The 22052-nt window shown below is 39.1% G+C and overlaps 1 protein-coding gene across 1 annotated transcript in view; it reads right to left on the reverse strand.

Moving 5' to 3' along the window:
- Positions 1-18408, reverse strand: part of TRPM3 (transient receptor potential cation channel subfamily M member 3) — a 410566-nt gene extending 392158 nt beyond the window's left edge. The window contains exon 1 of the mRNA XM_061470789.1: positions 18022-18408. Coding sequence (XP_061326773.1) covers positions 18022-18045 — 24 coding nt within the window. The 5' untranslated portion in view covers positions 18046-18408. The remainder of the gene's footprint in view (positions 1-18021) is intronic.
- Positions 18409-22052: the final 3644 nt, after the last annotated feature.

The raw sequence follows: 22052 nt of genomic DNA on the forward strand, positions 1-22052 counted from the left end.
GATGGATTGGAAGCAATAGAGGATGCAGAATCTGTGCCACAGTCATCCATTTTAGAGACTAAAAAAAGAGTCATCTTTATTTATGCTAAAACTTATCTCAGTCAACCAAGGAACTTAAGTGTTTAAAATGGGCAATCCGTACCAGTGCAAGGATCTAGTTCAATGTACATATACACAGCTGGAACAAGAGCTTCTGGTAGAAGGTGGAATAATGGGAGCATGACCACACTTTGTGGCAATTCCTTGCTTTTACAGGTATGGAGCTATAAAAGTACAGCACAAGAGTTTTCTTCCAGATAGTGTCATAGTAAAAATATAGAATCATAGACCCATAGAATAGTTAGGGTTGGAAAGGACCTTAAGATAATCTAGTTCCAACCCCCCTGCCATGGGCAGGGACACCTCACACTAAACCATCTCACCCAAGGCTTCGTCCAACCTGATCTTGAACACTGCCACGGGTGGAGCATTCACAACCTCCCTGGGCAACCAGTTCCAGTGCCTCACCACCCTAACAGGAAAGAATTTCCTCCTTATATCCGATCTAAACTTCCCCTGTTTAAGTTTTAACCCGTTACCCCTTGTCCTATCACTACAGTCCCTAATGAAGAGTCTCTCCCCAGCAACCCTATGGCCCCCTTCAAATAGTGTAAGGCTGCTATGAGGTCTCCACGCAGCCTTCTCTTCTCCAGGCTGAACAGCCCCAGCTTCCTCAACCTATCTTCATACGGAAGGTGCTCCAGTCCCGTGATCATCCTTGTGGCCCTTCTCTGGACTTGTTCAGGAAGACAATACTATTTTAGCTTAGTGTTTTGAGAAAATAGTGAGCTTGAGGGGATGAGGGAGAAGATGGGGAAAGAAGGGAAATAAAGGAAGATAAAGTGGAGGAATAAAGAAGACAAGCCAAAAGGATCTCACATAAGCCAAGGAGAAAAATGGAATGCCAGAGAAGAGCTGTCATAAAGACGTGTGGTGATTTTTTAGACTTTAAAGAGTCTTGTATTCCCCAGAAATCCCATCATTAGAAAAGGAAGTGAAATTAATATTTCTTCTGAAAAGGATATTAGAGGTTTCTGAAAGTGTCAATTACCAAAAAGATTGTGTACATGTGCATCCGGTTAATACTGTATTACTAGTAGTGTAATAGCACAACACACCCAGTGCATGGCCAGTGTACCACTCCAGTGCAATTATAGAGATTGTGGGGAAATATAGGGCATCATTCTTGCAATCTCTTGACCAAACAAGATTGAAAGGTTGTGGTTAGGCTGTACTAGCTTGCACTTGCATTGGAATACATATAGCAGATCTTATTTTTAAAAATCCCTTATTCAAATTTCATAAGCCTGATTTTAATTTTGCTGAATGATCCTGCTAAATAGAAATAAAAAATTATCAATAAAAATTAAGCACTAATTTGACAGTAGGCAAAAATAAAATTAACCGATTCTTAATATTTCATTGATTTGCATAACTTCCTACCACCTACCTCAGTATTTTTTTTAATTAGCCACCTGCTGTTGTTATGTATAACATCTATTTATGATTCTGCAGATGAGCAATTCTAGGAAGTAATGGTAAGCAAATAGCTTGCTTTGACCTCTTCTGATCCCCACCAGTCCCCATATGACAAATTATTATGATGATCTGAAAGCCTGTTGAATGTAAAAAACAAACAGCAAAACGAAACAAAAAACGAACACAAAAAGCCCAAAGCTATTCTCTGCGAACACATTTTTTCTATATACTTAAGAAAAATAAAGTCATTCAAGCACATTATTTTTCTGGACACTAGTTGTTCTGCTGCAGCAGACTCATTATCCAGAAATGTTAAAAGGTTTTTATTGACTTTTCCAAATTAAGAAACCTCTGAAAAGAAGAGTTGAGTGGAAGAGTGGGAGTGGAAAGAGGAGTACATTCTGCGTTCCTTAATGTTTTAAACAGAAAGAAAAATGTGAACTGAAGTAGGGACCAAGTCACTGTGCCCCAGGTAGGACACAAAGAGGTTGTTTACGCAGAGAACATTTGGAACGTCATCGATCACAAGAATAACTTTACCAAGAATCAAGGCCTAACCACGGGAACAAAAAAAAAAAAGCAAACCACTTTTCACTCCAGTGAAAGAATAATGTGCCTTATATCAGAGAAGCCTGAGATCTCAGGGGAAAAACACAGTAAAATAGGAATACTGAGAATAAGACTGCCATGTCATGAAAAGCAACATGAATGATTCTTATATGCTTATATGCTGGATGCACAGGGGATACTCCGTTCATGCAGACTGCAGTGATTGCTTGTGTGATCCTTTAATGAAGAAGTAATAGAAAAACCTCCTTACATATTTACTGGTATCAGTTGAGGGTGGCTGACTAATAAGGGACATTTTTTAAAAAGTATATAAAACTGATTGGATTTGCAAGATGTGCAAAAAAATATAAGAAATCTAAGCCTTTTATGACTAAGGTTATGGGAGGTCTCTCTTACTGAAGGTACTGGAGAACTAGATATGTACTAGAGTATATCTGAGCCAATGTTTGTTGTGCAGGCAAAGGTATTTCAAAATTGACAACCTACAGATGTCTTCTACAGCTGTTCAGTGCGTAGGAATGAAGTACCAGCCACTCTCAGGAGTGTTAAGACTGGATTTTTGAGTTTTTTTAATCATTTCAAGACTGTTGCATTCCTCTTTGTTCTGTAAGTAGACAGAACTTTTTATTTTTATTAGATAATTCAGAAGAAAATTAGCTTCACCAACATAGTGTGAAGGCATTTTACTAACTTTGGTCCAAAAGGCAAAATAAAAAAAAAAAAAAAAGTGCACAACACAAAAGGAAAATAAGGAATGAGAGAATACTCAACAAGTTCTGTGTAAAATAACCACCCATGCAAAAGCTCACACCACCATTATTCACAGCTAATACATTTCATACAGAATAAAGACACCAGAAGAAATGTATTCTTTTGTGTTTGTACCGATCAATTCCTGTTAGAGTCTCGCCTGCTTAGTTTTGCTGTTTCTGAGACTATCCTTCCTGCAGCTGCAGAAAGAGAAAAAAAATGAATGATCACAGAATTTCATACATATTGGCATCCTTAGGCTCACAGCTGAAAAGTGGAAAAAGATCCAGCCCTGGTGACTTGTACTGTGTTTCCTCTGAAGAGCCTGTTTACTAGTGCAAAATGAAGCAGTGTAGCTGCTAAAGTCAACAGCTAGCTCAGATAAATGTGAAAAATTCCCACAACCTTCCCAAAGCTACTTGAGAGGTCAAATGCCACAGAAAGAGGAACCATAAATGGTTTTCAGTCAGAATAACTTCTGGCTTCTGCTTGCAGTAAGTTTATTATAAAGGATATTATAAAGGATATAACTCCTGTACTCTTGCTGAAGCAAAGAGGCTGTGGCTAGTACATCCAGCACCCAAACTGCCTTATCTGGAAAGCAGGTCATTTACACAGAGACGTTTTGTTGTTTAAACTCTCTGGGACCTATTCTGAAATGACACAAAACAAGCTGCCCATGAGAAAAAAACGTGAGATTTTATGGCCCAGATCTCTTTTAGTCTCACCTTCCTAACTACAGGAAGTTTATTTGGTGCAGGGCCTTCATTTCTACATCAGGGGCTGGTTGAAGTTAAGGGTTCCTACTAGGAGCACAGAGTTCAACCGACATCAGAAAGGGGCATTTGCTAAGGTGGTGAGAATAGGCTTCAGTGCACAGCTTTTCAGGCCAGGTTTAAATCGTCCTCACTATGGGAAGTGTTTTGCAATGACTAAGCTATTCTAATTTAAGACATGGGTAGTTAATCCTTCTCATTTGGAAGCCTTTCGCACAGCTCCAGTCAATTTTTTTAGGCACATAGAACACAAAATCTCAATTTCATATTTAAATCCCCCAAGCTTTTGCATACTTAATGCTTTGCTCTTGTAAGATATCTGCTCTCATTTGCAAGGAATTAAATAAAAATGGGGGTGAAATAAATCTCATCTTTTCTTAATTTAAAGCAGGAAGTAACATGTATGTCATTGGCGCCCTCTGTACCTATCATCCAGGGTTAGGAGATGGAGGACAGCATCCCTTCTTGGAAGCAACTAAGAGCTTTTACCTGCTGCAAAACATAGAGGCAGGAGGAAATCTTAGTTTGACTAAGATTACCTCAGAAACTCCCCCAGCATCCTCAGAAAAATACAGTATAAGAGTGCCAGTTGCCAAATAGCTTCACACTGCATTTAAGGCAAAAATCTACACAGAACACAGAAGTATCTGCTTTGATATCCCCTGGTTGAGAGAAGTTTCTCACAGGGCTGGTACTGAGTGTCACCAGCCTTCCTTGGGTCATGTCCTGCAGGGAACATTTACACCTGGATCAGCCATCAGGGGGATGGAGCCATTTCAGGCTGGTCTCTTTCCAAACTGGTTGCTTTTAAAGATTTATCTTTCTGTATTGCAGATACTGAAAATTTAATGACCTCGTGGTGAAGTGTTTTCCTCCTCTTGACGTATAAGATGTGAAAAGCTACATCCCATCTCTCTTGCCAGTCAGTATCTTTCAGCAATAAAAAGGCTGAAAAAGACGCATCTGGGAAAACTGAGCAGCAGCTGTACTGAGTTACTGAGACAATTCTCCCTCTATTAGCCTGAAAACAAGGGTTTTGAAAAACATATGTCCCACAACATTAAAATTTATTTATAATATAAAACCCCAGACAATTCAAATAACTGAGCAAATTCTAACCTGAAGTATCCATTCATCCAAAAAGATGAACTCTGGAAAAAAATGACAGTTGTTATAAACCCTTCCACGCAACTTTTTATTAATAAGAGCTTTACCATAGCAACTGCATACAATTATATTTTCTAGACTGCCAGCACAGATTATTCTCATGCATACAGTCAGGCCCAATCTTATAAATGTTGAAAGACTAAAAAGAAAATTATGTGGCTGATTGCCTAACCTTGCATGCAAATTAAATGTGGATATTACAGTAGTTAGGGCAGGAGCAAAAGAATGGAACAAAGAGTCTACAAGGGTTGTATTATAACAGGGTAAACTTGCAGTTTTAGGTGAAGACAACCATATGCAATACCTATCTTTAAAGAGTATTCAGAAGACATGACAATTAAATGACAGTGAAGGTAACTGTGTTGTACATGATTGTACACAGCCATTGAGAGCTGTGATTTCTTTGCACTCAGAACACAGCAGGGAAGGTTATGGTCAAGTAGCAAATTAACAGTGATGCACCACATAAAAAAAGGGGAATCACAGCTAGTGCTTTTGGATAAAAAGGCTAAATGGTCATTTTAGTATCCCTTCAATAAAATGTCAGTTAGCACTATACTACACAGTTTGAATAGCAGAAGTGTTAAGTTTACACAATGGGACCCAGAGCTCCAGAATTTAGAGGACATACTGGCTACTTCAGCAAACAACAAGAATGTTATTTGTAAGACCGTTCAAGTAGAAGAGTAGAAGAGTGCAATACACTAATGTTTTTACATGAAAAAGTTCCCTGCTTTTTTTAATCAAGATTCTAGTAATTCCGTCTCTAAAAGAATTGCAGCAGCAGAAGCCAGAATTCACTGTGGGAGGAAATCAAAAAGTCCTGATTTATTCCCTTGGGGCACATTCTTAGGCTGAATATCAGCAATGATCAATTTGTCATGGTTAATGAAGCTGGCTTGTAGTAGTAAGTGCCTACAGACTAAGCTATAGACTATGGTAAATATAAGGCAATTTGATTCAGGCTTAAGATCGCTTACTGTGGGTCAGGTTAAACCCACAAAAGAGAAAAAGACACATCAAATTGCCTGTAAGCACACACTGGCTGACAGAACCATAACTCAGACACTTGACAGCAGCTATGGAGGCACAAATGCCAGGATCAGGTCCTTGACTTTAAAGCACTGTGGGCCATGACGTATGGTGTGTGTGTGTAGACAGGTATTTTGAGCTTCAGCACCATGTTACAGTGACAGCCAGGACATGTTTTTCTAGTGGACCATGCCAACATGGCTCCTTCAGGCCATTTGCATTACAGCAGTGATTTTCTTTGTCTATGTGATTCCTAAAGTATGTGACAGTACACGGAAACCTCTGTCAACCACAGATCTGCTGACCTGTCACAGAGGAGTTGTTCTTCCTTTCCATGCCAGAGGGTACTTGTTCCCCCTCTCCTCACCTCTCCTGGGAAAAGGAAAGGGGACTCTAGTTACTAGTAGATTAAATTTTACTGTGTGAGAAATTAATAGAAATAGTAGATCTAAGAAAGACTAGAGAATACAAAACACCCACAAAATTTCTTCCTAAACAACAGTGCCTGGAAAGTAAGCTATGAGTTGAGTTATTAAATAAGAAATAGAACCGTTGCTTGAAGAAAGAATAATGACCTAGGAAATATGTATCAGTGGAAATTGAAATCTCTTTCCCCATTATGTTCAATCAGCGGCAAATATACAGTGCTCAAAAGAAGAGAATAAAAGCAGGAAAAGAGCTACATTAAGCATACCATCCTAACAAGTCCGGGAGGAAGCAGCTACACACCATAAGCATCTGTGGTACAAATGAGTGACATGACATGCATTTGGCAAAAAAAAAGTCTTTAGCTACTGGACACTTTCTCTTCTCAGCACCACCACCCCTCCCCCCCTTACCTTTTAAGAATACTTGTAGTTTGATTCTGGCCAGAAAAAACACAAATGGGCCAAACACTCTCCTGTCTAGAACTTTGCTTACATGAATTTCTGATTATAACCAACTCATTTCATGTATTTTTGTTTAGTGGGAGGCCCCTGGGAAGTACATAAATTAAGAGTTTACTAAAAGGAACCTGACAATTGTTTCATCAGCTGTTTGGTGTTCCCCACTTCTTGTTTCATCCTCATGTACAAAGATCGGGCTCCAAAGAATGAAGAATTGAGGGAAGGGGCACAGGGTGGCAGGAAGAGCCCCCACAGCCTTTGTCCTTCTCAATTCCAGGTCTAAGTGTATGAAATTGCAGCAAGGCAAAGCCAAGCTGCACCCACTTGTAGGTGCCCTAAAGCATCATCTCCCCCAGGCAGAAAGGGATAAAGTCACCTCTACTATCTGGAAGTTTGGTTTTCTGTTACAGCTCCTCTGCTCAGCCCTGTTGCCTGCTCTCTACCAAGGTCGAGGGTGACCAGGTGATGCCCTTCTACCCCAATGCTCCTGGATGGTGGATGAGGCAGCTCTTCCTCTGAGTGAGGAGTGGGCATTTCCAGGCTGAGAAAAAACCTCCCTAGCAGCATGCAGATCTGCTAGGAAAGTGCACTTTGTCTTAATATCTATCTCTGCCTCGATGCTAGCATTAGTATAAAGTCATCTAGAAAAAAAAAAAAGTCCGTATACTTTTGTCTGTTTCTCAAAGACAGCTGCATGAAGTTCAGGCCTATGAAAAGAAGTTACCCAAAAATCCTAAGCATTCAAGGATGCAAAGGAATGCAAAGGCAGAAGTTGTATTGACTGTAGTATACTCAACAGTTGTTATAGATGTTATATAGCAATTTAACATTCCTTTGACCATTGCAAAATAATCTGTAGCCATGTAAAGTGGTACTGATTATCACAATGGTTAATGAAACAGATCCCTCTATATAAACACTTACCTGCATCAAGATTTGCAGGTGGCTCTGCATTAACTCCTGTAGATGGATCCGCTGGTGCTCTGACCTCCTTGCCATCCCTGGACGACTGCTGTTTCCATGACACCGACAGTGTCTCCACCTCTAGGAATCACCCAGTCAGCCAGCCACTTCAATGCATTAACCTACGTAAAACACTGCATGCTTTGTGGTCGGAGATTAAGACCTTTCCTCTTTACATCTGTTTCAAATCGCAAAATTGAGTCAAACCTTTCCGCCTTGTTTTTCTTCATTTCTGATGTGAAAGAGTCACCGGCAGTTCCCTTCTGCCAGTAGAATGTCAGAAAGATCAAAAATGACTGTTGAAGCATTCTGCAAAGTTGTTGGGTTCACCTGGGCTCTGCAAAAGCAGCAGTAACATTGCTCTGTTAACATCATTTAGAAGCTTACTGCTGCTTACTGGGAGATAGAAAAGGGTAGAAAAAAAAAACCCACAAGTTCCACACAAGTTTAACAGAATTAAGGCATATAAAGTTCTTCAAAAGCCACGTTTGTTTTAAAGCAAATAGAAGCAAAGTTTCTCAACTCCATTCTCTTTGTTATTCATCAGCAGGACAGCAGAAAACCTAGAATACATGCCTAGCATCAGTTTACAAGAAAATTCTTAATCCCAAAATGCTCAGCTTTAAAAAAGTCTGAATTTCTGGTTTGGGGGAAAAAAAAAAACAAACAAAAAAAAAGAAAAAACAAACAAAAACCCCGCCATACCAGCAAAGGCGCAAGTACTTTTTGGTGCATTTTGCAGCACAAATTGAGCTTAGGCCCGAATTCTTTTAACCAAACTTCTTTTGCTAACACAAGTTGGTGAATAATCTGCCTGTAAGAGAGTTCTTCAGTAGGAAGACTAACCACCTGTGACTAAAATTTTAAAAACATTTTCCAAATGGTACATCAAATTAAATGAGGGACCAAAGTCTTTCCTTCTTAAATTTAAAGCACAGAGTTAAATAAGCCCTAATGCAATTGTTTACAATTGCACTCACTGTAGAAGTTATGAGAGAAAATCCCATTCCATACTGGAAGAAGTTTCTCTTAACAGCATTTCACCGTATTTTATTGTGCCTTGCTTACCTACATGCAATTGAATGATTACAATTTGAATCATAGAGCTTGTTGCCGTAGAGATTGGGAAATTTAATATGCCTAGGTTTATTATTATGATGATGTAGGTTTATGACACCACAGATGAAACTTTCCACTTCAAATAGTTAGCTCTAATTAAAACATAGAATAGTGGATAATGTGTTGCCTAGCCATATGCTTATTTTTCATTTTCTGTTTTCATTACTCAATTTCAGTCCATTCCAAGGGAATTGACATGTTATTCTGTCATCTACTTACCTTCTAGGCACACAGCTACTCTTACATCGTAACACATTAATATCACATTACAATTTGATGTAGTTCACAAAATCCTTAACATTAATAAAGATAGGTTTCTCTTCCACAAATTCACAAACTCAAAAATGTATAATTTTTAGATCTTTTTTTTTTTTACCTGAAAAGGAAATAGCTTGCATTTGTTTAAAGTTACTCTTTTGCATCTGGGATTTGTCTAACAGGTTAATGAGTCACTAAAGGATTAATGCTCTAAACTTCATTTAAGTGTCTAATTCAGTATGTATGCCAGAGCCTCTGTGACAAGGATTTTATGAAGCTAATAGCAGTATTGTGCCTGCTAGGTTTTTTAGGTTATTACAAGTAAGATGAAGATATCTCATAGCACATGCGTTTGAAAAAGCCAGCTTTGTTTTGTTGAACACATTCTGCTCGGAGACAGAGTCTGTTCCCTGACCATAAAACAGTTTGTACCAGGCTATTAAAGAGAAAACATGCAAAAAAACCTGCACAGCTCTTCAGAGAGGCAGAGAAATGTGGAACTGTGGATAAAACATTATCCAGGAGAGGACAGGGATCTGTAAGATAACAGCACTCAGGTAGGAGGAAAAAGCCACCTGAGGACAAACCTGCATCCTGTGAACCGAACTCTTTACTCTGCACAAGGGCATAGCTTGAAAAAAGATGCAGGGTTGTCCCTGCTCAAACCAGCTTACAGATCATTGAGCAGGGTTCTCCCAGGGGTTACAGGAGGTGCTTGAGCCATATCATCCTACTACTTCAACTGTGACCAGTGCTGTTGAGGAGCACAGCCCCTTCTCTAGTGATTACATAAGAGATTTCCCCCAAGAACAGTGTATGTAGGCTGAGAAAGTTGGGGCTGTTCATCCTGGAGAAGAGAAGGCTGCATGGAGACCTCATAGCAGCCTTCCAGTATCTGAAGGGGGCCTATAGGGATGCTGGAGAGGGACTCTTCATTAGGGACTGTAGTGGTAGAACAAGGGGTAATGGGTTCAAACTTAAACACAGGAAGTTTAGATTGGATATAAGGAAGAAATTCTTTCCTGTTAAGGTGGTGAGGCACTGGAATGGTGTCCTGGGTTTATCAGTAGCAGTCAGTTTTTCTCCTTCTTGGTAGCTGGTGCAGTGCTGTGTTTTGACTTCCAGCCTGGGAACAGTGCTGGTGAAAACGATGTTTTCGGTTGTTGCTAAGTGATGTTTACCCTGACCAAGGACTTTGTGAGGCTCATGCTCTGCCAGGGAGGAGGGGAAGCTGGGAGGAAGCAGAGACGGGGCGCCTGACCCAGGCTAGCCAAGGAGGTATTCCATACCACAGCACTTCATGCCCGGGGTGGGGGGTAAGTGGGAGTTACCCGGAAGGACACGGGCTTCCAGGTGGGACTCGTTTGTGGGCCGGTGGTATCGTATTCTCTTCCCTTGTTATTTTCTCTTATCATTGTTGTCGTTGGTGGTAGCGGTGGTGATTTGTGTTGTACATTGGTTGCTGGACTGTTCTTGTCTCAACCCATGGGAGTTGCACTCTTTCGATCCTCCTCCCCATCCCTCCGGGAGCAGGGAAGGGGAGAGACCCGGGGGGAGCCTTGTTTGCTTCCAGCCTGGCACCACTCACTGGGAGTGAGTGAACAAGCTGTCTAGCTAGGGTTTAAACTACGACAAATGGTTTGCCTAGGGAGGTTGTGAATGCTCCATCCCTGGCAGTGTTCAAGGCCAGGCTGGACGAGGCCTTGGGTGACATGGTCTAGTGTGAGGTGTCCCTGCCCATGGCAGGGGGGTTGGAACTTGATGATCTTAAGGTCCTTTCCAACCCTAACTATTCTATGATTCTATTATTCTATTTTATGATTAAATCATACAAGTCTGTGTGAGAACTACTGTGGGGACTAACTGAATGATACCTGTCTGGTCATTGGGCATTTGCAACACAACTCGACCCATTTTGGCAAGAAAGTGGGCTTGTGGAGAGCCAGGTCTGCACAGACCCAGGAGAAATTTGGTGATGTAACCAAACTAGTCAGACATGCAGCTTTAGACACCTCTGGAACTAGTTATCCACTCCATGGTATATTCCTCAGTTACAATTTTGTCCCTATTTCAAAATGGAAATTTAGGTGGCTCTACTGATCGTTGGTTTCAAACTGAAAGAATTGTTTTTAAGAAAATGATGTTGACATTAAAATTAAAATTCCCAAAGTACAAAATATGAAGAGTTTGTAGTACTTAAGGAAGCTAGTGTGTAACTGAGTTCTGTGTCAGCATTTCCTAGTTCGGAGAAAAAGGGGAGACCTTTCATCGTGAAACTGTAAATAATCTTCTCAAAATTGTCATCCATGTAAGCTTATGTAGGACTGAAGCAATCTCAAACGGAAATATGGCTAAACTATTGTCATCAACATGCTCATTTATATTAGGTCACAGTCTTTTCCAGATTTCTTAAGTGACTATTTTGAATTAGTAAAACCTTTGATTAGCAGAAGTGTCCTGAAATCAATTGTACAAAACAAGTAATACTTCATAAACTAGACATTAGAGGTAGGGTATAGAAGTTGTTGGTACCCAGACAGTGCAGAAGGCTGCCTCGTGTCTCTTTGCCTGGGTCTTGCAGGTTTCAGTGTCAGTCTAGATTTTCTTTCCTTCTCACTGTCTAGCCCACAACTACCCAGGTGCCTGACAAGGCCATTTTCCTTACTTATAGTTTTCACAATATTTTAATCCTTGAACCTGTCCAACAACTCAGGCATCAAAATGTGAACATCTTATCGCTTACTTCAAGTTCAATTCTTTATTCCATCTTTCCTATTTTCTACTTATTTGGCTGTGTCTCCTTTACCCATTTGTCATCCCTTTCTCAAATATTTCTTTATGGTTTTAGATGCTGTACACTAGTCATGGAATGTCTTTCTTGTTAATGTCCACAAAGATCTCCATTGTTAATACTGGTTTTGAAGACACCTACTGAGAAAACTGAAGTGATATTGAATTTATTTATTTATTTATTCTTTTTATTTTAAAATGAATTGCATAAATGCTAGCTAAAAAAGCAATTGCTCCATGTAGTACAGAATGTTTGATATTCTTACCACCTAACTTTAGATATCCAGACTTGGTGTCTGCTTTTACAAGCCTAGATTCATGCAGTTACTGATCATTATATTTCTTTATCCTTTGAAGGAGAAAAATACCTTATAATTATGAGAATAATAATAAGAACATAAGATAAAAAATAAGAATATAAATGCTTAAGGAAGAGAAAGAGAAAAAGAATGAAAAGTGTGTTGCTTATTCATCTTCAGCAACTGGGGGAAGCATGTTTCTAAAGTGAGTAGCATTTAGAATTTAATTGACTGAAAAAATAAAGGTTCTGTTTTGAATGGACTATATAAATAAGTTATTCACCCTTTTGTTCAGAATTTTAATTTTAAAAACCTTGAAAAATTAAAGATTTTAAAGTATGCAAAAAATTTTTCTGAAAATATAGATGATAACTGATACAGCAATTCTGATTATATGGGTTATTTATCTAGTAACTTTATTTCAGGGCATTTTAGGCAACATTATGTTAAAAAAAAACAACAAACAACTATTTACTAGAATGGAATGAGAAAAACTTTAATGTTGGAATCACAACCAATAGCAATGTGGATCCTTTACATGTACTCCCATGCCATGCCCCAGATTTTATTTAGTCATTTATCAGTAGCCATTTCCCTGTATGATCTTTTCAGAAAGAATTACTGAACAAATTAGCCCTATATTTGCATAGCCACTTTCATTGCACTGATTTTCATTTAACTGGCACCTTTATGCTTGTAAATGCTAAAACAAGTAAAAAGGGAGAATCTTTTTATATGACTAGCTATAACAATGACTATTCTGAACCTTTTTTCTCCAAACTAAAAAATCTCTTATTAAGAAGAAAAAAACACCCATCGTTTCTCTGAAAAGCATTAATCTCTGCTCTCTAGTTTAAAGTAGCATGAAAAGCAGCAAAACCGTTAAATTAAGCTACATCAGGACTTTCAAATCCTGCACAATTTTTTTATATTACCTATAATAGCCACGTTCCTTCTCAAATCACAACACACTATTCTTTATTCTAATTGCTGTTTGGACCTGATTTACGTTGCAACCATATTTGCAGATGAGCATTTCTTTCCCTTATAGGTTGCAAATACCTTCTGGTTCCTTTTTCAAGAGGAGAAGCAGAAGTTTTATTCCCACACATGTAGGACTAGCAGCATATAAAGTGCCCAGGTGGCAAAAATCAAAGAATTGCCCCCCCCCCCCCCCTCATACCTTTGCCTGTAAAATGAAAGGCTAGTCACACTTCATGAAAGCCCCCTAGTGTTACTGACTGCTTTCTGAAGGGCAAGGAGAAGATGCCTCTAATTGAACTTCCCGGTTCCCGAAAGTTCTTCCTAATACTGAGGTATAGGACAGGCTCCTATGACTTATGTCCTCATAACCAGGGAAGGAACTGAGGCTCGAAAACCTTCCCTTGTTTTAATCGTTACTATAGTATTCCTCACACTAGCCTGCCATTTCCTCAGACCTTTTCCTCTCTCCAGACTGGGGAATTTTTCAAGAGGGGACCACCAGAGGGCAAAGCCAGATCACGAACATCTGAGCTCGCTGTGGCTCTGTCCTGCAGCCGAGAGTACAGTGTGGTTTCAGAACAAGTCTGGCAGTTGCCTGATGTGGATGTTCACAGTTCACAGGGTACATGTCACGATTTCACTATTTGCAAACACCAGCCGAAAAACCCTGTCCTCAAGAACACCTGAGATGAGGAATCAAAGGCCTGGCAGTTTAAACAAAACCCTTGTTAACCTGACAACCTCTTTCAGTGCTTGTGTGAAGTTAAACTTCTCTGTAAGAAATTACAGAGCTCAGCATGAGAAAAATGAAAGGAATGATTCATGTTAGACTCTTCAGCTCTTCATTTTGAACTCATTAAGAGATTCTGCACTGTGGAAATCTCATTTATATATAGAGATAAAAGCTTTGCAACTTCACCTCTTGAACCATTTGCTCTGAGTGGCCCTCAGGCCTTGATGAAGTCTACATTTCATCCAGGCGACTTCACCGTGTTCATGTATCACACACAAGACCATGGTAGAGTAACCAGCTGTCAACCATCGTATTTAAAATTATAGCCAGAGGATGCTTTTTATTTGAAGTTTATCAGAAAAGCTTAGCAAATACACATTTCTCCCCTAGAAAGTATCCAGTCCACAAAATATGTTTCAAACCATTCATGTACATGTTTTTTTAAGAGAAGGTGCCATTTAAGGCAGAGCAAAATTCACCTGCATCTGCTTAAAATTCAGACAAAACACCTTCCCTGGCCCTCCATAGAAGCTGCTTCCCCTCTCTCTTTCAGATCAGTGTCATCTAAAGTATTTATTTTCTCCTTTGTGACTCTCTGTGCTACTCATACTGAAGATAGTAAATAATCATACAAAAGCAAATTCATGATCAGCACAATTGGTGTAGCTCTAGAACTAATTCTGTCAGAACAGTTTTTCTCAAGAAGCAATCCCATCAGCAACCAACCATTCATGGCAGAAGGGAGGAGAGGCTGTTGCATGCCATGAAGACTTCACACCTGTTTCTTAAGACTATAACCTGTGTGCCGCACACATATACCCATCACCACAGCTGGTTTTCAATTGTAATAAACTTCTGCTGACCTAAACACTGGCATATTACCTCTCCAGCCAAGAGAATGAGTCAGCTTGTTGGTAGATCATTTATTTCCCAGCAAGATACAATTCAGTATACACTAAAGATCCATGCAGCATGCCTCATCAACAACAGCACTGACCCCTGGAGCACTCCAAAAACAGGGAGGCAGTCCTTCAGCCAGCAGAGCTCAGTGTCAGAAAGTGGAGCAGATTGATACCCAGATGGATGGAAAATGGCAGTCTTAACAGCTACTGCCAGCAAGTGGGCTGCTATGCCCACAGTCTAGAAAATGATCCATCTGGTACTGATTCAGGAAGGAATCCAACAGTTTAAAATCTGTGAATGGAAAGTGTTGTGATGTCTAATTCACACATGCTTTTTGGCCTGATGGTACTGAAAACATGTCACTTCAGATGCCATGCTGGGAGATCTCCTGAAGCACGCCTTCCACCTGCTGATGTGGGCTGGTGAGCCTGGGACAAGGAGGGAGCTGGAGGACATCAACTGAACCAGACTCTAGGAGGCCAAAGCCCTTCGTTCTTTCAGTGGAAAGCTACTTCAGAGATACATAATGCAGAAAACCCTGTGTTCCTTTGCTCTTTTGTGGTAGTCACAGGAAGGCTTTAACAGAGCCACCCTGGGAAACTTGGTTCTTCCTGGCCAACGTTGACACTTCAAATTCTTGGAGAAGAGCAACAGGAGTCTTTGAAATGTGTTCTCAGCCAATATTAAAATATCATCATGATGTCTTTTTTCAAGACATACTTTCTAAACAATAATGGATTTCAATATGTTTTCATGTGTATGCATGAAGATTGTGTTGCTAATGTTCAGGCTAATTTTGTACTGTACTACTGATCTGTGAAAATCCTGCAGACTGCAAAAATATAGGTAGCGACTACATCTGCTCTTCTTGCAATAAAGAAACTTAATATGGGGAGCATGCCGTGCACAGCTGAGCTATCATTTTCTGTGTCTAGAAGCAAAACATGCAAACCATTAATCCTTTAATCTTTATTATAAATGAAATCTTCTAAATTACATTCTAGGCACTTTGAAATGTACTGATGCCTCTCTGAAAGGAACCTCACCTTTCTGAAGAATTCCTGCTATCAGAAAACATTGCTTTCTAATTTTCTCTTCCTTTTTTAATATTTTTTTTTCTCATGTGAACTTACGTTTACTGATTTAGTGATACTCCCCTGTTGATTATTACTGCCTTCCCCTTCAACTGTTATTATGCCATAACAGTTAGTATTGCTGTAGAGAACAATATGATGCTCAGATCAGCAGGAACAGGACATTAAAAATCATCAGATACCTTGAGTTTGTGCAATTCTTTGCGTCAGAAGAGGAAAGTAAAAAATATACAAAAAATAGATCAGAAGATCTCCACGAGTCAACTTTATTAAAAGCCAGCAATTTCCAGAGGGTACTTGTATGTTTAAAATTATATGGAGGGAGTGTGATTTAGAAAAATACTTTTCTTCTATCATTGTACTATAAAACTTAAGATCCTTAAAATAAATTTTATATATAATTTTAAGCAACTATAGAAGTATGTTTGAGATCCAGAAACTATAAGCCATTTCATTGTCCAATCCTGAGTTCCCCCCAGGCTGTCATCCTCAGATATTTTTCAGAGACTTGTAGCAGTATAGTTAGCAATGTAAACAACGTGTATTTTTAAGAATCCTTCAGAAGCAGTAACTAAGCCCTTGCACTTTTCACTTGCTAAGGTAATACTTCTGGATGTCATCAGCTCCCTTGGTATGCTTTACAATGTCAGAGCCTCTACATCTCTGCCTCTGACGCTGCACATAAGCAAGGCAGACCTGATACTCCCTCCGTTTGCATCTCAAAACATTTGTCCTCTAAAACCTGAGATAGAAGTGGAAAAGACCCAGAAAATCCATTTTCCATTTCATCTGTCCCTTCTCTCAGTAATGAGGATGTCATCATTTCCAGACATCTATAGACAGGTCTTAATGGTGTCAATAAAACAACTTGAAAGTTTACAGTAAGCCACAAGCCTAAAACACAGATCCTTGCTCTCCTGCGCCACAGGGCTGTGACAGCAGTTCCATATAATGTTGTTTTTTCTCTTGTTCAGCCCCTACTCTGTCCAAAATCAGCTGCTTCTGCACTCAGCCATAACACCACCGTCAGCCAGCAGCTCTCAGCACTTTACCTGACTTAGCAGTACCTCTAAAACAAGGGTTCTGGTAAAGTCATTTTATGGAAAGCACAGGAAGCAAGACAGATCACATCATGGTTTACCTTTTCAGAAACAGGAAAGCCACTTACCATAGTCAGGAACCCTTTCCAAATTAGCCTTCTGTGAGAAAATTCCTTTTATTTGTATAATTTTAGTGTTACATTAGTAAGTTCCATTTAAAATACACTTCACAGAGTTAGAAAATGTGTATTTTATCACCTAAATTACATGCAAATGATTATTGCACATAAAAAAATTAGTCTCTACGCTACTAAAATGTGAGGTCCTAAGCTTTAAAGCAAAACCCCAGATGAAAACATCTCATTCATATGTGAAGGAAAACAATATTCCTTGTTTGAAGTTCTCACCAGAGTTAAGTGTCATCCCTCAAAAGGCATTTGTATATTGCTTACGAAACAGGGTGCAGAAGCAAGCTGTCATTTTGTCTAGTGAATGGTTCTTATCACATTCAACAAATGCTACTGAAAAAGTAGCAAAAATCTACAAGTAAAAAAGACCAAAATGGCATACACTCTGTGTATATACTGTGTACATGAATTAAACGTTCAACAATCAGAGGAGAGAAGGCAAAATACTAATATTCTGTCATACCTTCAAAAAATGTAACTCTTATTTTGTATTTATTGTTTGAGCTTTATGAATTAGTTAACAAAGTTATTACATTAAAGTGTGTGGTAGTTTTGAATTTCATCATTTCACTTCCACGAACAGTGTCAGTTTGTTTAAGAGATTTGAAACTTTTCTATATTTGTTATTTTGTTTGCCTTTCCTGGAACAACAAATCTAGAAAGAGCTTGTTGTTCTATAATACAATATCTCTAGTACCCTCATGCTGCATCAGCCGGGAAGATTGGTATTTTCAGGTGTTTGTGGCTTCACAGTCATTCTGCTCCACAGTGCATCTGATCTCAGAGGGAACCTTTAAAGTAAATTTTCTTCCCAGAGTTTCCCAACCATGACAGCCTCTAGAGACTTAGGAAAGAGAGATTCCAGTATCTGAAATTAACATTTTTAAAAAATACTACCACCACCACCACAACTTTAACTTCTTGTAATTTAAATAGAACAAGAAACTCACCAAATTTGCCTGTTTATTCTTCATTTGGGCAATCAACTCTCCACAGAAGAGCTGCTATGAATCCAGCTGCCTTTTCCTCATACTGGGAGATGTAGGAAATGTGACAGGTTCAAGTCTATCAGCAGAGTGCAACACTGGTGCATTTCTACAGCAGGGAGGCGGAAGAAGCAGGCGTGGAGGGAGAAGAATCAGCCCTCACAGCAGTTTAGAGTTCTTGCATGTTGTTATTGCCGCAGGTTCCCGTGACTGGCTTTAGCTGATCTCCTCTCCTCTGACATTGCTGCCTGTTGAGCTGGGGAGTGCAAAGGAAGACTAATCACTGTACACCTCAAGCTGTCTCCTGCAGTAAACCCTGGTGTTTTATCAACTGCAGAGACAATCGATACCTGGGGAGGAAAGAAGTTTTGCCACCTGTCACCTGAGATAAAATGATCAATTTCCTAATTCTAGTACTAATGCTGGATTCAAAGCCAAGTGATAATTATCCCAGCTGGTTCTTCAAACAATCTATGAATGACACTGATCATGATTATTAAAACTGGTGTGAAATGCATTGTGGCACATGGGTTCAATGGGCCTATTTATAGATTAATTTTTCTCTGCTTATGGAGTCATGTTGAATTCAGGAATGGAATGAATTCTTTCCCTTGTGAGAAGAGCTTCCCCTTTTCCTAGTAGGTATCATTACTTGCTAGATGCATAAATTGGCAAACCTTTCACACTAATGGCAAACTACAATAAAACGGTGGTTACTTAAGAATTCACTTTATTTATTTATGGCTGAATAAATAAAGGCTGTAGTGAATCAGCTTTACCAGTGTCACACAGGGACTGAGAAGATGCTGTTTTCTAACTTCTTCAGGGTCATGGGTTACCAGACAAAGCATCCCTAAAGCTTGAGCTCTGCTTTCAAGCGTTGCTTATTGCCCTCAAAAGCGACATGCTCGTCAGATCATTTCACCCTCTTGTAAGCAAGCGAAGGATCTTTAAGAAATTTCAAGTCACTGTTAGCAGAACAACAAAATCAGATTGTATTACTGAGGCTTACCTCAATGTGACTTCAGACAAGTCTCAGAATGTTGAATGACTTACTCATGAAGTAAAAAAATAATACTCTGAGCAGAAACAATAAGAAGAATGAGATTTTTTTTTAATCAGAAATTACATATGACTTTATTTAATTTCAGTTTACCAAATATGAAAAAGTTCAGTAACTCAGTAAACCCAGACCTGTGACTCTTTTGTCTGCCACTCTGTAAAACTTGACATAGTTCCTTAAATGCCTCCATTGTTGCTTTTTCTTTACAGCCTTATAGATCCTACGAAGCTACAAGAACCTCAGGTATGGGTTTCATACAAATGCCTGACTGCGGCATTAAACCAGAAGAATTCCTGTCTCAGCTTCCTTAGCAATGCCCTGTTAGGCAAGCTGTACCTCAGACTCCATGTAAATACCTATTAGCAAGACCTCTGTTCAGAAAACTCTAGCAAATGCTGCTTTCATTTAAAATGGTCACCCAGGACTGTGAAGGAGGAAAATAAGCTCCATCATTTAGCAGAGTCACCTGTTACATGACAAAGCCAAATTCATTTCCTTTCTCTGCTCCAGAGGATCTAAAACTTCTCTCTCATCTTGCAGCAGTCACAAAGTCAAGATTCCTGTGGGACTGAGAGAAACTGAGGACCGTACCCCAGTGCAGCAGGGAGCTCAGTTGTCCTGGAGGGGGTACAGGTTTTGATCCCCACATGAAAGCTGGTTATATATGCTGTAACATGTATTTGTTGTCTAATGGCTACTTAATGACCAAAAATATTAGAAAGCTTAGAAATGGGGAGCAGAATTCTCTCCTTGAGTAAAGCATCTTCTTGCAAATTATCCCCTGGACCCAGTGAACGTTGAACATTTCCTAAGGCTGTTCCCAGAGGTATGTAAGCTCCCAGCTCCTCTTGCCTGTCCCTGGGTTCCTGCCTACCACTGATCTGTACCCCACAGCAGGCAACATCCATTCATACAATGTGGATATCCACATGTGGATCTCCACAGCAGAAAAAAAGGGAGCTGAACCAGTGCTCTTTGGTTTTAAGGAAATACATACAATACCTACAGTGAGGCCCAAATGCTGCTTTCAGCATCTGTAAGTTAGTCTTTTCATTTTTTTTGCCTTGGAAAAAAAAAAAGATATCAGTACCAGGTCCATCCAAGAATGTCTTCTGGAGCATATATAGCCTTAAGAGTAACGTTTGGAAGCTTTAAGGAAAGGCCCTGTTCATATTGGTATTTTTCTAACAACTAGCTTCAGGCAGTGCTGTTTTGGGGTAGTTTGCCGTTCAATTTGTAAAGGGCTTTGAACTGAGGTTTGAAGTATATCATACATACACAGTTTTCATAACAGATTTCATTCCAGGTACCAAAAAAAAAAAAAAAAGTATTCCAGGTACCAAATATCCAGTCCCTTTCTGCATTTCAACTACATTTCTGTCTTTCAATGTGTGTGTATGTCAGAAATATTGAAGAAGTGGAATCCTTCACTTTTTGTCTATTTGCAGAGACTTTTACTTTTCTACAATAAATTGTAATAAATTTTAAATCAAATAATTATTGAACAAAGAAGAAAGAAAAGAAAGGCATTATCTTGGAGAGATACAAAGGTCTTTATCTTCTTCATCTCACTCATATTATTTGCTTCCAATGAGGTTTTGACAGCTAAGATAACATGTGGATGAAACAGCAGGTGTGAGTCAGACCTTTCTCCAGATTTTGTCCTGGAGAGAAGAACAACTACAATGTAGTTTATTTTAAAACAAAAGAGATGAGGATTGGTAAGAAAAACTAAATAATGAAGATTTTTCATTAAAAAGAAAAGCTCCAGAACAAGCTTAAAAACTTGCAATGTAAAAATGTAGATTACACCCACCACGTTAAATGTCTAGGATCAATGAATGCTAAAAATGTAATTGTTCTGTCAAAATGCATGCTCTCTATAATTTAAAGTCTTCTAAGTTGTGCCAATGGAAGAAAAATAATTGTATATTTTATGATGTTCTTCTGTTTCAGCTGTGCAGCAATGTCTGGGTTTCAAACATTTTGTGAACATGTTACTACTTAGGTAATAGTTTTCACTTGTATGTATGTAGTATAGTGAAAAGAATTTGAAGCATTGTAAGGTTTTTCAAACTTTGTTTTCACACGTCAATATTTAGGTAGGCTGACATTTAAATTGTTTGTTTTGAAGTATAAAGCACAAAAATAACTGTAAGAATACCCAAAATTCAGTGTAGCCACTAAAATTCTATGTGAAAGAAAGTGACAAGATAAGCTCCAGAAGCAAAGCATAGACTGCCATTAGCTGTTCCCTGGATTTAAATTATTACAACATAATGCAATGAATAGTTACTCATGTGTACAAGTCAAAATTATTTTTCCTTTTAATGAGTGTGGCTCTTTCCTTGCAAGCAGCAGGGTGACCCCACCAGAACTTCATAAACCTTGCTAAAATCTTTCACTGCTGCTGTCTTAACAGTGACATGCAGCGGCAGCATAACACAACTGAGGTAACATACGACAGGGAGATGGCAGGTAAAATGTCTCCCTCCATATTTTTTTTAATTACACTAAAATTCATGACCCTTTTCAAGCAGTCATAGGCATGCATAGTATTTCTGTATGGAGTTTGCTACTATTCCTAAGCTTGCTGAGATGATCATTGACAGCTTGGGCATAGAGGGGTAACTTAGAGTAACTTAGAGGATTCTTGACCATCTTTACAAACCTGTGCTGTTCTTATGTTGCACAGTATTGTTCTTCTAAAACTCTGGTTGGTATGTAAATGTGCACACGTGCATTCAAACCTAGTACAATGTTTTCTCTTGTGATTTTCACCAGCTAAAACCCCTTGGAGCCACCACTTCAATGAGCGCAAAACCTTGACATAATCTTACTCAGTACTAAACTACAATCAGAAACATACAATTTACAATAAGGACATTAAGAAAGCTGCTTTCTTCCCCCCCCCCCCATGTGTTAGACTTGA

The sequence above is a fragment of the Pezoporus flaviventris genome, unplaced genomic scaffold (genome assembly GCF_033815535.1).
Source record: "Pezoporus flaviventris isolate CSIRO_AGI_PZ_B2104156 unplaced genomic scaffold, CSIRO_AGI_Pfla_v1 ptg000064l, whole genome shotgun sequence".
Taxonomy (NCBI): Eukaryota; Metazoa; Chordata; class Aves; order Psittaciformes; family Psittacidae; genus Pezoporus; species Pezoporus flaviventris.